The sequence below is a fragment of the Engystomops pustulosus genome, chromosome 3 (assembly GCF_040894005.1).
Source record: "Engystomops pustulosus chromosome 3, aEngPut4.maternal, whole genome shotgun sequence".
Lineage (NCBI taxonomy): Eukaryota > Metazoa > Chordata > Amphibia > Anura > Leptodactylidae > Engystomops > Engystomops pustulosus.
This window is the reverse complement of record NC_092413.1, coordinates 19,009,561-19,028,167: the sequence shown is the minus strand read 5'-3', so window position 1 is coordinate 19,028,167 and position 18,607 is coordinate 19,009,561. Positions and strand designations below refer to the sequence as shown.

Genomic DNA, 18,607 nt, shown 5'->3' with positions numbered 1-18,607 from the left:
CGCGAGTTCTGCGCGTGCATTTGACGCACAGAACTCGCATTGCACTCTGTCCCATTGTATTCAATGGGTCTTTCTCCATTAGCGTGGTTTTGAACGCGCGTGCTTGCGTTCGTTTGCACGCGCGTCAAAATCGCAGCATGCTCTATTTTTGCGAGTCACGCGCAATTTTCACGCCCCATTCAAGTCTATGGAGATGCATCAAGAACGCATTGCACTCGCAATCATTGCAAGTGCAATGCGAGTGCAATGCGTTTTAAACGTAAGGGTTGCTAGGTGACCAGAATAACATTATTTCCCCTGCTCGCGAACGATCATTTAATTAATAAAACACAGTGAAGAACAGTGAAGAATAGAATAAAAACAGTGAACACAGTGAACACAGTGACCACAGGATCATTTAAGATAAAAACACAGTGCAGAACACAGTGCAGAATAGATTACAGATGTTCGGCACATCTGCTTACTTGTCGGGAGATACGCGCGGAACGGCGCGAACAAAATAGCATGTGAAGAACAATATATATGTGTGAAGAATACATTGCAGATGTATTTAAACATCTGCAATGTGTTCTTCACACACATATATATCTATTCTGCACTGTGTTCTGCACTGTGTTTTTATCTTAAATGATCCTGTGTTCACTGTGTTCACTGTGTACAATGATTTTATTCTATTCTTCACTGTTCTTCACATCTGCTAAATTGTCGGGAGATAATATACTATACGCGCGGAACAGTGAAGAATAGATCGCAGATGTTTGCAAATTATCAGAAGACATTATTTTTCAATTAAATAACACATTTTAATCCCAAACCATGGTCCCTTTGAAAACTGCTCGAGTCTCCCATTGAAACGCGCGTCAAAAATGCGCCGAAAACGCAAAAACAACGCTAACAACACGCGCGTGAAAAACGCAAAAACGCAAATTACTCCAAGGAAAAATGGAACAAAAACGCAGCCAAAACGTCAGTTTTTCACGCATTGCACCCTGACGTGAAACGCAACGCTAGTGTGCAAGAGGCCTAACGCATCACTCCATATATTTGCCCGAAAGTTAATGGTTCGAGTAGAGGTCAAAGAAGAGGCACAGAGCAGGGATAGGGAAAGAAGTGTCTGGGGAACAGAAAACTTGGGTGAGTAGATTCTCTACCACCAGAACCCACTTACTGAGGGTGAAGACACACATGGCGTTTTTGACCAGTTTAAATTAAGATAATTGCCTGTCAAAAACGCCTGTTTTTGACAGAAACGCATGCGTTTTTAATGATCTGAAAAACGGCCCAAAAACGGCCTAAAAACGCCATGTGTGTCTTCACCCTAAGTGCCAACATAGCAATTTAAGGCCGCGGTCACACGTACCGCTAGGCGTCCATCATAACGCGACGCTAGCGCACAGGGGGAGGTCCTCGACCCGAATGCGTTATGAACGGACGCCTAGTGGTACGTGTGACCGTGGCCTAATTAGTAACTTATTGCTCTTGCTCTGTCGCAGTTTTCAATCGTATCAGTGTCCTGAGGACACCAATACAGCAGCAATACTGCGGTCACACTTTGCGTTTTGTTTGCGTTTAACGCATGCGTTTTCGAACAGCTGAAGATGTTTGTCGTCAACATTGCGTTTACAAAACGCAAGCATTAACGCAATGTTAACACACCTGTTAACAAAGTGTTTACATGTGCATTTGTAAACGCAATGTTAACAACAATGTAATTAGGGAAATCTCCTCTTCAGCTGTTTGAAAACGCATGCGTTAAGTGCAAACGAAACGCAACGTGTGAACGCAGCCAGAACTGTCCACACCTTCCTACTCCTCCTGTAGTCTCATGCAAAACGGTCCCTTTAAAATACCACTGAGCGCAGCAGGTCCGGGGCTGTCTGGGACTGCATGGAGATACATAACATTAGTGATGACCTGGATGCCCAAAGAGTGTTACCTGTGCCATAGATTTGCCATCCCTGCTCTAGGTTCAAGGGTGCAGAACAAAGTAATGGTCTTGCTCCCATTGTGCAAGGACTGACGGATTCATAGCTGCTACACGGCAGGAGGTGGGGTACGCGTATCATAGATCATGCCAGTAAGGATACGCCTGAGGAGCAGAAGGAAGTATAACTAGAGATCACGGAGCCAGCTCGTTAGCGAGCACCACAAGGGGTGTAAGAGCAGATGGGGCACCTGCTCACATAACCTGCAGGCTACACAGCCAGCACTGAACTGGTCTGCAGGTTACACATCCCGCAGAGAGGAACACAACACCTATGAACGTCAATAAGCCTCAGGTGTACGGCATCTGCCTGGTCAGAGGTCAGACCCTACATCATTTTGGCACTGTGCAATATCACATTTTTCTGATGCATTAAAGAAAATCTTGCACAGCCATGTCAAGTTAAAGGGAACCTGTCACAAATTTTCACAAATACAGCTCGTGACAGGTTCCCATAGAGCCCTATGAATTAAATGCCTCCAGGGTGATGTCATCTTAGGTCATTTACCCACTAACATATGCAACATCTACTCCATGTATGTATCTGATCACATGAAATCACAGCAGCCTTGTTCTCCCCATCCTCCATGGAGGCTGCTGTGATTCCATGTGATCAGATAGATACGTGGGGTAGATTTTGAAAATGTTAGGGGGTAAAGAACCTTAGATTACATCACTCTGGTCACATGACATGAAGTGCTTCATGAATCATGTAACAGAGCCCCCCCCCCCCTCCAAGCTTCAGTAAGGCACTGTGTAAAACATTTGATACAGTATTTCTATAGTTGAATATTGGCAGCTGGTCCCTAAATACAGGTAGCCGACTCCCGCGGTTCATGTGAAAGAGGAGGAAGCTGAGTGGCAGTGCCGCAAGTCCAGGCAGGAATGGGATCTGCCCTAGATTTTTTGCGGCATGGCCACCCGGCTCGTTGAGACACGGCTACAAATACTGCTGTGTGAATGGGGCCTAAATCACAGTGATTTACCTACAGTCACAATGGTGTGGATGGGAATTGTACAAAACCCATCTAAATGCGGCGTAACATGATGGCCGTGCTCACGCGGGACGTTGCGTTTCAATACATGTTGAAGTAACACCGCGTCGCGAACGCAATCTTACTTCAACAGGTGATCACAGGATTCTGTGCATTGCGTTTGAAACGCATTATTACATGTGCGCGTGATTTCTGTACATAAAATTTCGCCTCACGGGTCGAACTTCCATTTCATGACCGGTTTTATTTTTACATTTTCACCAGGTTTTTACACATCCTTTGCTTCTGCTCTAGATATATGTGTGTGTCTAAAATACACAAGTTATATTTTCTAACATTATAGTCAATCAATAAAGCTGTGGTATCAGGGTCACAGACAGATACTACTGTCAGGACTACAACCCCCCACTAAGGTGACAGGACTACAACCCCCGCCGGGCGCTGCCTCCTGTCACATCTGTGTGTGTGTGTGTGTGTGTGTGTGTGAGGCAGCGGCAGCGGCGGGAGCGCGGGCGGCGCGTGGTTCATTCCTTGTCACTCACTCTCACCAGCCCACCCCTATAACCTGAGAAGTTGGTACGCTCCGTGCTGGAAGAATCATGGCGATAGATGGTAAGTAGGCCAATAACCGTCTGCTGATCGGCTCATTAACAAGTCATTAGGGGGGGGTTCCGAGCGGCTGCGGCCAGCGGTGTCACCCGCGGGTGTAGCTGTGTGACCTGGCTATGGATAGAGTGTGCAGGGTGTAGGAGGCAGCTTTCTGGCTGTGTACAGTGTGTGTGTGTTTACTGGGCATCCCCCGGTGCCTGCTGCCTTGTACATGCCTGAATATGGCTTCCGCATCCTTCCTCTATACACATTATATACTTACACCCTGCTTCAGTTTTTGCGCCAAAAAAACTCTTTGCTCGCCCCAGGTTTTACCGTTAAATGGTGGAATTGGCGCGGTTGTGAAAAAGTTGCTATGTACGAAACAAAAAGTTGCCCTTTGGAGCGCGAGTGCCGAAACATTTCGTCCGCTTTGTCTTGTTTCTGGACATTTAGGCTCCAATTAGTGGTGCCGGTCGTGGTCGACCAAAGTTTGGGTCAGTTTTCGTGTTCTTTGATGTGTTTGTCCACAGCTCGGACCATAAATATATAGAAACGCGGTGAATCCGATGTAATATAAGACATGAAGTTATATATGGTGTATTTTTCGACTATTGAAGACCTTCTAAATTATTTGTAGTACCTGACTGTGGACCATTATGATGAAAGTCTTGCTAGCGTTAGTTTGACCTACTCCATGATTGCGCTTAGAAAATTTGGTTGACAGCCAGGGGTGAACCTAAATTCACTGCTGAGTGAAGTGTAGTGATGGGTCGTTCGCGAATAAGCTGGTACAAAGAGCCGACTCTTTCCCGTGAATGTCGGGAGTCGCCCCCATTTAGTGAGCTGATAGATCTCTTAACCCCGCCCCTAAACGGCTCACCCGATAAAATCGGGTTAAAAGTACGGTGGAGTAGGTTGACTTTCTAGACTGAGGCTCTCTGTTATATATTTTATAGAGAGACATTCAGGAGCCAGAAGAGCCGGCTCGTCTTAGTGACCGCAGCCTAATGATCCAGCTCACTAAGAAGAGCCTGACTTCCGATCACTATAGGGCTTTAGAATGGTGCGCCCTCTGCCCCATCGAGTATCAGGTAATTTTTAGGTAGGTGGATTTCACCAATGCTGACACTACTTTAAGTAGCAGGTCCTACTCTGTAGCAGATAACTGCGCCCCTGATGCTGCCCCCCCCCCCCCCCCCCCAGCTGCAGGTGCTGCCGCCTCAGGCATGAGGCTCAGCTCAGCTCATGGCCGGAGTTTTCCAAGATTTTTATATTGATGACAGATAAAACTATTTAAAAAATCCCACCTCTCAATTGACTGAGAGGTTGCGCTTCCATATTGTTCTTTATAACAGTCACAGTGCCATTCATTGCCCGGTGGCAGTGCATGGTATTGCAACGTAATCTCAGCAGATGTGTATAAAGGAAATCAACCAGACGGATTCAGTGGTTTTTACCCAAGCATACTTGCATGCTGGCGTGTACCCCGTTCTTCATTGAGCTGCTAATGGCTATTTTAAAATTTTGTTCTAGAAAAAATGTTTACAATTATGCTAATGAGCCCTAGGAGCTCCTGTCTAAGTCACAGAAGACATTTCTGGCTCTCTTAGCCGCCGATTATTCATGCCTTACTCCTCCAGAGGGCCAGTGACAGCTGACGGAGCCCGTAGAGGCATCTGTGATATAGGCAGGAGCTTCTGAGGCTCATTTGCATAATTCTACAAGTCCTTTTTTTGAAAAAATAAGCCAGTACAAACTAAATGAAAAAATGTATCTTGCTTCAGGGGGCACACTTAGGCTGCATTCACACACACGTAATGGGGACGTATATACAGCCGACGTATACAAGGCGTATATATGTCCCCCAACGCCGGCAATGGACGCACAGAGCGCCGCACGCAAGCGGTACAGTACAACACACGTGCACCACTGCACCGCTCCGCAGCTGAGAGAAAGATAGGACATGTCCTATCTCTCATTGGAATATGGCGCCGTGCATGATATATTGCTATGGAGAGGGGCAAGGGTTGAGCGGCGCTCTCCCCCTCCTCTTCTCCCCGGTGCCGTCATGTGCCCGCCTACCGTTACGAATGTAGCCTTAGGGTGATGCCACGTGTGGTGTTTTTGGTCCGTTTTTAAGCATGCGTTTTCAGTCAGTTTAAAAACGTTTCAGTTTTTTACCAGGACTGAAAACACCACGTGTGGCATCCCTTAGGCATCCCTGCTTGGGTTAAAACAACAAAATACATCTGGTTGATTTCCTTTAATAGAAATCCAAGAAAGCGAGAGGAGTCGAAGTTGAGCCGTTGTGGAAGGGGGCCACTAAATATTCCTCTATACGTGTCTTTATATATCAGATTTTAGAATAGAACCAAAGTAAACCTCCCCCTGCATCCTCTAAAAGTGACTCATCTCATGCAAAAAGTGACTCTTCTCTGCTCATTTTCAAGGAGATTTTTTATAGGTAAACCGGTGAGATGTCACATAAAATTCAAGAAACTACATGCTCTGTGTGCAGTTACAAGAGGAACCATAGAAAGTTGGTGTACGGTTAGAAATGTTTCTTCTGTAATTCTTGTTATTTTAGGTGATTTTTTTTAATGTGATTTTTAAACGAACTATACATTCTTACATATTCTACTTAATGCAAACCTGCAACTCATGATATGATAGCCTGCGACCTGATGGGAGTTGTAGTTGCTAGAGTTGTTTTGAGGTCTTGGATGAGGTTGCCCAGGACCGGTGGTGCTGAATGGACAGCTCCCGATCCGCTGCAGTCTCTTCAGGACCAGGGATGTCTCACAGATTGAATCTACATAAAGTACAGAAATCTCGGCTCATTCTGTGCTTTGGATATTAATGTTCTTTACGCTCTTATGATACACACCGGGGAATATCGCACTTACTAATAGATTTGCCTCAGATCTGGCTCAGACGCGTTGATCTTGGGCATCAGACTTGCAGGGAGCGTGCACATGGATGGAGAGAAAACATGCCACGTCTCCTGGGGACATTATAAAGTGTTGTGATAACACACATTGACCTTATTATAACCTTGTGCTAAGTTACTGACATGATCCAGGAGGCCGCAGGGAGGCTAAGGTGAATATTCTTATACTTTATAACCTCAAAGTCGCATTTAAAAGGCTGCAGAACCTCTTTGATATGCAATATCCTCATCCTGATAATAAAGAAGAGCAGTGTTAACCGTACAAAACTGTCCCATCTGAATGCACGCTTGTAGGCTAGGACCAGGCCATGTGACAATCTTGCCCATTAACCTATTAAAAAAATAAAATCTCCTCCAAAGTCATATTCAAATGACATGAGAAGAGTCACTTTGTGCCTGAGATGAGTCACTTTTATAGAATGGAGGGGTAGATGTCTTGGGTTCTATAGAACCTAGAAACATGCTGTTGGTTTCATATTAAAGATAAGAATCTTGTCTTTTAGATCACATTGGGCCTTATGTTTTGTGAGTTACAGAACCAGGGATACAGTCAGTTGTAGAGATAGGTGGGGACCTAATCTTTATCCTTAGCTCACATTTTCAACTATATTTTCAGCTGTCTGTATCTCAATACATCTGAACAGAGTGCAGAACAAGTGTATAACTTCCAGATTGGCTTAAAGGGATTCTGTCACCAGATTTTACCCCATCAAACTAGCAGCCCCTCAAGTAGGGGATGGAATGGCCTTTCTAGAATCCCCTGTTTTATGTGAAACCTCACCCGTTTACCAATAAAAAAATCTCCTCCAAAGTCATGTGAAGATAAGAAGAGTCATATTTTGCCAGAGATGAGTCAAGTATATAGTCTGAAGGGCTGAAGGGGGGTTATTACACCAAACACTTCGGTTCCGTAGTACCTAGACACATCATGCTTTTGTCATATTTTTCAGATGACATTAGGCTTGTAGGTCTGTGTGCCTGTGAAAATAAATAGGCAGGTACTGGTATTTATCTGCCGCTCACCTTACCAACTATGGCTACATTCACACGATGTATGCCCGCCGGAACTCCCTGCTATGGAATGGTACGGTGCTGCACCATACTGCTCCCGTACCGCACCGTGAGGCCATTGCGGTGTATGGGGATGTATATACTCCCCCCATACGTTCATGTGAATATAGCTGTATAGTCTGTATCTCCAGTTCTCTAGCACATGTACCGCAAGATCTAAAAGATGAGATTCTTATCTTTAATATGACACCAGAAGCATATTTCTAGGTGCTATAGCATCAAAGATCTTAAATGACACTGCCCAGCCTCTAAACTTGACTCAATTCAAAATCTGTTCTTCTCTGCTCATTTGCATATGATTCTTTTTTAGGTAAACGGGTGAGATTTCACACAATAGTGGGAATTTTAGAAAGGATATTTCATCCCCTACCAGAGAGTTTAATGGGGTAAAATCTGGAGATCTAAAGGGACTGTTAAGGTTTAATGATTGTAGCAGCTTTGGGTTTAATGGTGCTGTAAGTTCCGGTCATTGGATTCATGGTCAGGATGGGATCTGTGCCCATAACACAGGCCATATAATGCACCCGTATTATACTTGACTGAGTTGAAACTTAGAGACCACCCTGGTGTCTGTATCAGTGCTCCGCCGGCAGGGGAAGCCTCTCTGCTGACGCCTGGCTTTATGTTATTACTGCAGTATCCTGTACTCCTGCTGTAGGAAACCATTGTAATAAGAAGAAGATTACATTTCTTGTCATTGTCTTTTGCCTATCTCTTCCAGAGCCTCTTTTTGACCCATTAATTCAATAATGGGTGAGTGTATACAATCGCTGTTTTCATGGCCTTTTTCATGGTCCAAATTACACCGTCCCTCTATTCTTTGGGACTGTATGGTCACAGAGATACCAAATTTATATAGTTTTTATGCTTTAATACCTAAAATAATTGACTTATTCATTGATACCTTTTTGGGAACTGTACCAACTTTTGATGAAAATTTGTATGTTTGGTTGAAATTGCTGAAAAAGTCACGGTTTGGTCATTTTATTCCTTTATTACGTTCATTTTTGGTGTATTGGGACACAAGACAATTTAGGACACGTTCTAGGGGAAGGGGGGGTGACTTGAATTAGAATGTTTTTTTATGAACTTTTTATTTGTCTATTGTATTTTACTATTTGTTGGGTGTTTGTACCCTAGGGTTTCTGATCACTCATAGCGTATACTGCTATATACTATACAATATAGACGTTCTCCATTACAGCCTGTCCGATGCAGGCTATGATTGAGATTGCTTAGTTAAAGGCCTTGGAGCCTCTGAGAGGCTCCCAGATGGCATAGGAACTCAGCAACCTCAGCACTTCGAAGGAAACCTTCTGCAATTGGTTTTAGGTATTCAGCCATAAGTCCCACTCAAACTGCCCTGTACCTGTAAGGCGTCCTAAAAATCCCATACAAGTCAATACATGTTCATAGGATGAAGCTTCAAGGAGGACTCCATAAGTACTATTCACTGAAGGGCTTCTCAGGGAACTTGTAGTTGTTTGTTCTGCTGATCCCTGGGCTCTGAAGGTAAACCCAGAGCCCTGTGCATTTCCAGGAAGTCGCTGACTCAAAGGGGTTGTCCGAAATTAAGTAAAAAATCTGCGACGTGGCCGGGGAGGGCTGCATAAAAATTGAATTAACTTGTACTTGCCTCGTATGTTGCTCCCAGTTTCCCGCGCCACGGTCCCTCCAATGCCGTTTCACTGTTTGTTTAAAGGGGCACGGAAGCTCCGCTCCGAGAGCTTCCTGATACCCGGCACCCGGCCTCCTGGAAGCTGTCGGAGCGGAGCATCTGTGCCCCTGTAAACCAACAGAGACACCCAACATAGGGACCATGTTGTGGGACACCGGGATCCCTGGATGAGGTAAGTACAAGTTAATTTTTTTATGCAGCCCCTCACCTCGCTATTTTTTCTCACTTTCGGACACCCCTTTAAGCAAACCTTACTTACAGACGGACCCCTCTGCCTCCTGTGACCTCTGGTGACCTCTCTGGATGTTACTTTAGTCCCAGGCTGCAATGATCAGCTGAAAGTGTCTGTAATGAAGCTTTATTGATAATTCTTGTTCCCATTACAGCACAAAATTTGGAAAATCCAATTGTCACTGGGGCAAAAGAAAATTTTGTCTGCAGTTACGGTTACGGTTGCGGTTACGTACAAGATAGGGTCCGGAGGTTTGTTCTTAAGTTGAATTTGTATGTAAGTCGAAACTGTATATTTTATCATTGTAGATCCAGACAAAAAAAAATTTTGGCCCCAGTGACAATTGGAGTTTAAACATTTTTTGCTGTAATGGGACCAAAGATTATCAATAAAGCTTCATTACAGACACCTGACAGCTGATCATTGCAGTCTGGGGCTATAGTAAAGTATTCAGAAAGCTTCACAAGAGGTCAGAGTGGTCTGTCTGTAACTATGGGTTGTCTGTAAGTCGGGTGTCCTTAAGTAGGGGACCGCCTGTATCTGCTTTTGGCTTCAAAAACTGCATCTGAAAAACGAATGTGTGGACGCAGCCTATAAAGAGAGAGGCCTGTAATGACATCATATGTAGAAGAACAAGTAAGATAGACAAAATGTGAAAACAAATCCAGAAAATCACATTGTCTGATTTTTAAAGAATTTATTAGAAAATTTTGGTGGAAAATAAGTATTTGGTCAATAACAAAAGTTCTTGTCAATATTTTGACATTCATCCTTTGTTGGCAAAGGTCAAACGTGTTCTGTAAGTCTTCACAAGGTAGGTACACACTGTTGCTGGTATGTTGGCCCATTCCTGTTTTTGGGTTGTCGCTGGGCAACACAGAGTTTCTACTCCCTCCAAAGGCTTTCTATGGGGTTCAGATGTAGAGACTGGCGAGGCCACTACAGGACCTTTAAATGTTTCTTATGAAGCGGCTCCCTCATTGTCCTGGTGGTGTGATGGGGATCATTGTCATTCTGAAAGACCAGGCCACGTTTCATCTTGCTGCCCTTGCTGATGGAGCGAGGTTCGCACTCAAAATCTCACAATACATGCCCCATTCATTCTTTCATGTACATGGACTAGTTGTCCTTGTCTTTTCACAGAGAAACAGCCCCTCTCTATGACGTTGCCACCCCCCATGCTTCATTGTAAGTGTTCTCTGGATGCAACTCAGCCCTCTCTGCAGGATCGGAGTCCCTGGCGGCTGAGTGTGTTACCTGTAGTAATGGCTCCTGTTAGATCTTATCAGTATAAAAGACACCTGTCCAGTCACTCTCCAAACTCCACTATGGTGAAGATTAAAAAGCGCTTCGACGCTTGTAGACCTTGTAGACCTGCACCAGGCTGGGAAGACGGAATCTGCAATAGGCAGGGAGCTTGGTGTGAAGAACTCAACTGTGGGAGCAATAACTAGAAGACATAAAAGACCACTGGTAATCTACCTCCATCAGGGGCTCCACGCAAGATCTCCCCCCTTGGGGTCAAAATAATCACAAGAACGGTGAGCAAAAACCCAGGGGACCTTGTGAATGACCTGCAGAAAGCTGGGACCAACATAATAAAGGCTACTGTCTCGAGTGGAGGACAGAGGAGCCTCTTAAAGAAGAGGTTACAGGTCTGTGAGAGCCTCTTAAAGAAGAGGTTACAGGTCTGTGAGAGCCTCTTAAAGAAGAGGTTACAGGTCTGTGAGAGCCTCTTAAAGAAGAGGTTACAGGTCTGTGAGAGCCTCTTAAAGAAGAGGTTACAGGTCTGTGAGAGCCTCTTAAAGAAGAGGTTACAGGTATGTGAGAGCCTCTTAAAGAAGAGGTTACAGGTCTGTGAGAGCCTCTTAAAGAAGAGGTTACAGGTCTGTGAGAGCCTCTTAAAGAAGAGGTTACAGGTATGTGAGAGCCTCTTAAAGAAGAGGTTACAGGTCTGTAAGAGCCTCTTAAAGAAGAGGTTACAGGTCTGTGAGAGCCTCATAAAGAAGAGGTTACAGGTCTGTGAGAGCCTCTTATAGAAGAGGTTACAGGTATGTGAGAGCCTCATAAAGAAGAGGTTACAGGTCTGTGAGAGCCTCTTATAGAAGAGGTTACAGGTCTGTGAGAGCCTCATAAAGAAGAGGTTACAGGTCTGTGAGAGCCTCTTATAGAAGAGGTTACAGGTATGTGAGAGCCTCATAAAGAAGAGGTTACAGGTCTGTGAGAGCCTCTTAAAGAAGAGGTTACAGGTCTGTGAGAGCCTCTTAAAGAAGAGGTTACAGGTCTGTGAGAGCCTCTTAAAGAAGAGGTTACAGGTCTGTGAGAGCCTCTTAAAGAAGAGGTTACAGGTCTGTGAGAGCCTCTTAAAGAAGAGGTTACAGGTCTGTGAGAGCCTCTTAAAGAAGAGGTTACAGGTCTGTGAGAGCCTCTTAAAGAAGAGGTTACAGGTCTGTGAGAGCCTGAAATCTTGCTTGTTTGTAGGTGACCAAATACTTATTTTCCACCATAATTTTTGAAAAAATTCTTTAAAAATCAGACAGTATGATTTTCTAAATCAATGTTATTTTCAGAAATCCAGAAGAAGCAGGTACATAACAACATGACATATACTATGGGTTTATGCGTTTCCCACACTGTATTAAATTGTTGATTCCCGTATAATTGCTTCTGCCATGTAAAACAATCATTAGGAGACATTTACATAATTACTGGCGAGGATTGAAGTAAAACTTTTATTCCTTCCAATAAAATGTCTAGCGGTGTGAGCGCTATTATTGGCTTGTAAGCGTATTCTGCTAATTCCTATCTTATGGTGTAAGATTATCCGTAGGAAAGTGACTTTACAGTGTAGTCTCAGTAGGCCCCATGTAATTCCAAATTTAACGCCTCAAAGTTCAAGTCTCCGTTGAAAAGTAAGCGATTTTCGGAATACTTTGGTTCGGGTTCTAATTCTTTTGGTGTTGTATGTTGTCTTTTTGGTATAAAAATAGATATACAAGCGGTCCCCTACTTAAGAACACCTGACTTACAGACGACCCCTAGTTACAAACGGACCTCTAGTAATTTGTTATTTACTGTACTTTATCCTTAGGCTACAATAAACAGTTATCACAGGTGTCTGTAATTAAGATTTATTGATAATCCTGGTTCTTATGACAATCCAACATTTTTAAAATCCAATTGTCACAGAGACCAAAAAATTTTTGTCTGGGGTTACAATAATAATATATACAGTTCCGACTTACATACAAATTCAACTTAAGAACAAACCTACAGAACCTATCTTATACGTAACCCCGGGACTGCCTGTATAGATTTTTTTATATACCATAGATGGACAACATGCAGGTGAGGGCCACCAGCTTTTTGGTGAGGGTGCCGAGTCTCATAACTTCATCGATCTGATAGTGGTGAACTACTAGGGATAGGTTATGACTTGCAGATTGGTGACGCCGCGACTCCGGGTACCAAGGGATGCTTTGTACACTTGAAATCTTCCTTCATTCTCTAAAGGACTGCCAGAGATAGTTGAGTACTCCACGTGAGATATCTGTCCCTTAAAAGTGGGCACGTGTGCATGAGCTACTATTGTTTGGCGGTACAAGTTCTATTGCGTATGCGTATTTCACAAAGTCAGTACAACCTTACTTCACTGGGCATGCTCACAACATAGGACACAAGGAAGTGAGGTGTCAAGTCACCGGACCCCTCCACCGCCTTACCACCTGGTATCTCCAGGCCAAATCCATTGACACCGACATGTTTCCTTTAAAGGGCTACCCTGAAGGGGTGGCAGGTGGATGGATGGGACGTGAGGAGAGCCCTTTTTTGGGCTAATCCTCACGTCCCGGGTGTCTTTTAGAAAACTTTATTGCATGTATATGCAAATTTTTTTATGTGGCTACTGGGGCGTGGGCTAGCTGGACATGAGGCTACTAGTCGCGGCTACTCCACGCCCCAGTAGCCACGTTACTCCGCCTACCAGGTAATCTTCGGCGCGCCCTCGTCCGATTCCCTCGGCATCTTCGGCCTTCTGCGCATGCGCAGTAGTTCCGGCCCCGGAGCCGCGCCCGCGCAGCTGAAGGCCTGCGTTCTGCGCAGAACGCAGGGGACCCGGACGAGGGCGCGCAGCTACCAGGAGCTGCGCGCCGAAGATTACCTGGTAGTTTCGGGGTGGTAGGTTCCCTTTAAGCGGCACCAAATTTTGCGAAGTCTCGAGGTTACCCTTTGTAATAAAGCGCAGAATGCAGGAAGGGTTAACCATCGCAAATGGCAAGAGAAAAAGAAAACAATGATGGGAAAGGCAGCGGAGATTAAATTAGCCAAGACGAGGGAGGACATCCATGTACGGGGGGAACGGTTTGTTTTGTGTCTTGTGTACAGGGAAACGGCTAATTCTGTGATGTGTTGTTAGTCTGCAGCAGGCCGCAGCAGGAAAAGTCAGCGCCATACATCGAGATGGGTTTTTGTGGTTGAAAGCAGATGAATAGGACTTTTTGTGAGTGTGGATCTATTTAAAGGGGATGTGTGGTGTAGGCTATGTGCTCCCACCTTCTTGGGAGCCTTTTTCGAAGATTTAAAAATCAAATTTCTAATCAAATCTAATCTAATCAACGCCAAGACGAAACCTAACAGACCGTATTAGACTCCGTTGGTATCATTGGGGTCCATCATTCAACATGTCTAAGTTAATAAGGAATCTGCTCAGGACCTCAATCTATTGAACAGAGAGGAGAGGGGATATTAAGACTATCACTCTCTGTGGAGGACCCAGCATGTTCATTTTAATAGATTCGTTGCAATACTTCATGTCACCTGCGGTTGTGCTGTGGAACAGCACATTTGATCAATGGGTCACTTTAGGATCAGCTGATTTTCATGGATTTTTCGAACACAAAATTGGCCGAATTTTGCATCTGCTAAAATCCATTCAATTAACCAGTCCAGGACTCGAAAGTGTCTGTCCTTTTTTTTATTACCAGGCGAATAAATGTCAAATTATTAGTAATAATACTGCCCCCTATAGGCTGGAATACTTCTCTCAATAAGAAAGAAAACTTCTATTTATAAATGTGAGTTGTGCTTTGAGTTCGATACTGGGATTACGTTCTTCCTGGCCCAGTCATCTGGGTCAGTGAGTCACAGTCCCCATGGCAGCGCAGAATCATTCCAAGTGAAATAGAAAAAAAATCCGCCCCCATTTAAGTTAATTTTGAGGACTTTATTGCAGTTTTGCAGTTTAATAACGTCATTTTTAAGAGTAGTTTCACTCACAACATGAATATAAAGTGATGACTTAGGAGTGTGATGCGTCCCAATCCCAACTTCCATCACACTCCAGCCTGAACGCTGATACCAGAACCGAACGGACAAGCTCAGTTCAGTTCCACTTATTAGCTTTCGGGCCGGATGTTCCAGCCAGAACACGCTGCGAGTTTGTAAGGGGCCTTAGTCTTATTTTTGGTTTTTGCGTTTCCGATTTTTACTCCCCACCTTCCAACAACCGTAACTTTTTTTATTTTTCGGTTTACGGAGACATGTGAGGTATTTTATCTGCAGGACAAATTGTACTTCCTCGTGGCGCCATTTATTATTCCATGCATTGTACTGGAAAGTTGGAAAAAAAATTCTAATGCAGTGAAATTGATAAAAAAAACTCACACAAACTTCCACCATTTTGTTCCGGGTTTCTTATTTAAAGTCGAAATGACAGCTCTCCTTTATTCTTTGGGTTGGTATGGCATTGGAGACACCAAGGCTAGAGTTTTGTAATCTTTTAATACCTGATGTTTTCGTTGCTACCATTTTGGGGACTGGACTGTATGACTTATTGATCACTTTTTATTCACTTTTATGGGTGGTGAAATGGTTATAAGGTGGGGGCGCGGACATTTTGGATGTTTTTTCTGTCACAAAGGCCCACAGCAGGGAATAATCATTTTTATGTTTTGATAGATTGACATCTTGGGATGCAGGGATACCTTCCACAGTCCCATTTTTGTGATGTATGTAGTGAGGGCCGAGAGTACTGAGCGGCTGTAAGTGTGCTGCGGACTTCCATTGACTGTATGAACCCTGGGTCTCAGATGTGAGGCGCACAGTTTGGAGACACGGTCCTATGGGCATCGCAGTGTCATGGCAGAGGCCTATGTGCTGTAGTCACAGATGGCACTACATTGTTTGTCTCCCGTACGCCTGTCACATGCCCTCCCCGGAGACATCTTCCTCTTGAATTGTGGTTCATACACATTTAATAGGGAGATGGAGACTAAATAAACACCTCATTAGGGCTTCTCCGGTTATAGACATCAAACCCACCGCTCATATGGGAGCATAGGAGGAGTAGTGCGTCTGATAAGGTACAAGAAGCCACTGGCGCATATGTCCTGGGGATGCATGAAGAGGCAGACACTCGCCTCCGGCCATTACCTGCTGTGACAGAAGGGCCGGTGCCTGGAAATAAATAGTGCGCTACCTGAGGCTCTGCAACTACAACTCTCAGCATCCAACATGGCCAATGCCATAATATAACTAGCTGGAATGTCATTTATCCTTATCCATAGGGCAGTGGTGGCGAACCTATGGCACGGGTGCCAGAGGTGGCACTCAGAGCCCTTTCTGTGGGCAATCAGGCCATTGACCCCAAGACAGAGCTCACCAAACAGGACCAAATTCACCAAATCGGCATTGTCTTCGTAGGTCCTCCTGCTGGACCCTTCATTTTCACTGTAGAGAGAGACCCTGGTGAGAAGCTACAATGATAGTCGGAATTTGCCCTCCTTCTTTCAACTGTATTAGTAGCCTCAAAGGGCCGATACGATTGATAGATGTTGAAGAGCAGGTAGCAATAAGTTACTGCTTAAAATGCAATGTTGGCATTTTGCGGTAAATAAGTGGATTTTGGTTATAGTTATAGTACAGGTGCATCTTTAACTGAAAGGGTTTTCTAGGAACAGGCCATTAGAAGTGAATGGTTGGGAACTGAAACTTCACATCCACATTAGTGATGGGAACAAAAGAGCCGGCTCATTCACGTGAACGACGTTTGTTTCAGTGTTAAAGGAAACCTACCACTTCGGGTAGGGCTTATAAGCTGGACATGCCGTGCACCAGCTCAGGGTGAGCTGGTGCCGGCGCTTATCTCCGTTATGTTTTTAAACAGTTTGAAAGTGTTTTAACAGTTTATTAATGTTTATATCCTTACTATCTTCCCCGCACCGGGGTCCGCGCTCGGCGCACCATGCGCGCGACCGTGCGTGCATCTGAATAGGAAGTGGTAGCTCGCATGGTGCGCCGAGCGCGGACCCCGGTGCGGGGAAGATAGTAAGGATATAAACATTAATAAACTGTTAAAACAATTTCAAACTGTTTAAAAACATAACGGAGATAAGCACCGGCACCAGCTCACCCTGAGCTGGTGCACGGCATGTCCAGCTTATAAGCCCTACCCGAAGTGGTAGGTTTCCTTTAAACTTGAAGAAGGTTTAACACCGAAACGTTGCATCCCGTCATGGAATAAACTTCACTAACCTTTTATTTTATTTTTGGAGTGCTGCCTCTTCTGTGGACTGACTATCTAATTTCGACCTCATATCTATCTATTTCATATCTATCTATCTATCTATCTATCTATCTATCTATCTCATATCTATCTCATATCTATCTATCTCATATCTATCTATCTATCTATCTATCTATCTATCTATCTCATATCTATCTCATATCTATCTATCTCATATCTATCTATCTATCTATCTCATATCTATCTATCTATCTCATATCTATCTATCTCATATCTATCTATTTCATATCTGTCTATCTATCTATCTATCTATCTATCTATCTATCTATCTATCTATCTATCTATCCTTCTGTCTACTTTCCTTCCATTTTCCATTCACTTACTACCTTCCTTCCTTCACTCCTTTCTTCCATTTTTCCTTCCTTTCTTTCTTCTTTTTCTCCTTCCTTCTTCCTATCAATTTTCTTTTTACTTCTTTATTTCTTTCTTTCTTTCCTCCCTTCCTTCCTTCCTTCTCTCCCTTCCCTCTTTTTCCTTCCTTCCCTCCCTCTTTTTCCCTCCTTCCCTCATTTTCCCTCCTTCCCTCCCTCTTTTTCCCTCCTTCCCTTCTTCCCTCTTTTTCCCTCCTTCCCTTCCTCCCTCTTTTTCCCTCCTGCCCCCTCTTTTTCCCTCCTTCCCTCGCTCTTTTTCCCCCCTTCCCTTCTTCCCTCTTTTTCCCTCCTTCCCTCCCTCTTTTTCCCTCCTTCCTTAATTTTCCCTCCTTCCCTCCCTGTTTTTCCTTCCTTCCTTCCCTCCTTCCTTTTTTTTTCCCTCCTTCCCTCCCTCTTTTTCCCTCCTTCACTCTTTTTCCCTCCTTCCCTCTTTTTCCCTCCTTCCCTCCCTCTTTTTCCCTCCTTCCCTTCTTCTCTTGTGTGCATTTTTTCTGTACTGTTCCTTTAAATAATGTAAATAACATATAAAACAGAAGCGGTTCTGTGATGTATCATCCGTAGAGAAGAAGGCAAAGCCTAAATAATGGCTAGGTAAGTGTGCGGCTATGGATTTTCTCTGACATTCGCGGTGACTAATGACCCATAAAGTTTATGAGGTCATCACACGGTATAGATTTAGGGGAGATCGATAAACACATACTTTTCTATTTCTTGCATTGTTATAATTACAGTCGCACAGGATTTCAGTACAGCGAGGGGGAAGGGGACTCTGAGGCTTCATGGAGGGATATACTCCAGCTGTGATAAACCATGTAAGACTGCATTCATACAGCTGTTTGGGGGACATATATACGGCCGGCGTATATACGTTGGATATACGTCCCCCATAGACAGGAATGGGTGCACAGCGTCGTACGGGAGTGGTACGGTGCAGCATATGTGCCCCATGTTTCTCTATGGAGACGGGCGGGGGGTGAGCAGCGCCCTCCTCTCCCGGGTGCCGACGTGTGACCACCGTGCTACGGTACGACAGGCACACGTTAGTGTGAATGTAGCCTAAGACATGACAGTGCTGCAGTACAGGCGCCTCCAGGCTTCATTACGTCTATACAACGAAAGCTACACAATTCGTATCTGATACCCCAGCAAGTAA

The 18,607-nt window shown here is 44.4% G+C and overlaps 2 protein-coding genes across 2 annotated transcripts in view; one reads left to right on the top strand and one right to left on the bottom strand.

The window, feature by feature from the left end:
• Positions 1-18,607, bottom strand: part of LOC140121060 (uncharacterized) — a 325,444-nt gene that overhangs the window by 295,075 nt on the left and 11,762 nt on the right. The window lies entirely within an intron of this gene.
• The window catches only part of SYT14 (synaptotagmin 14), a 117,629-nt gene continuing 102,559 nt past the window's right edge, over positions 3,538-18,607 (top strand). The window contains exon 1 of the mRNA XM_072140231.1: positions 3,538-3,591. Coding sequence (XP_071996332.1) covers positions 3,579-3,591 — 13 coding nt within the window. The 5' untranslated portion in view covers positions 3,538-3,578. The remainder of the gene's footprint in view (positions 3,592-18,607) is intronic.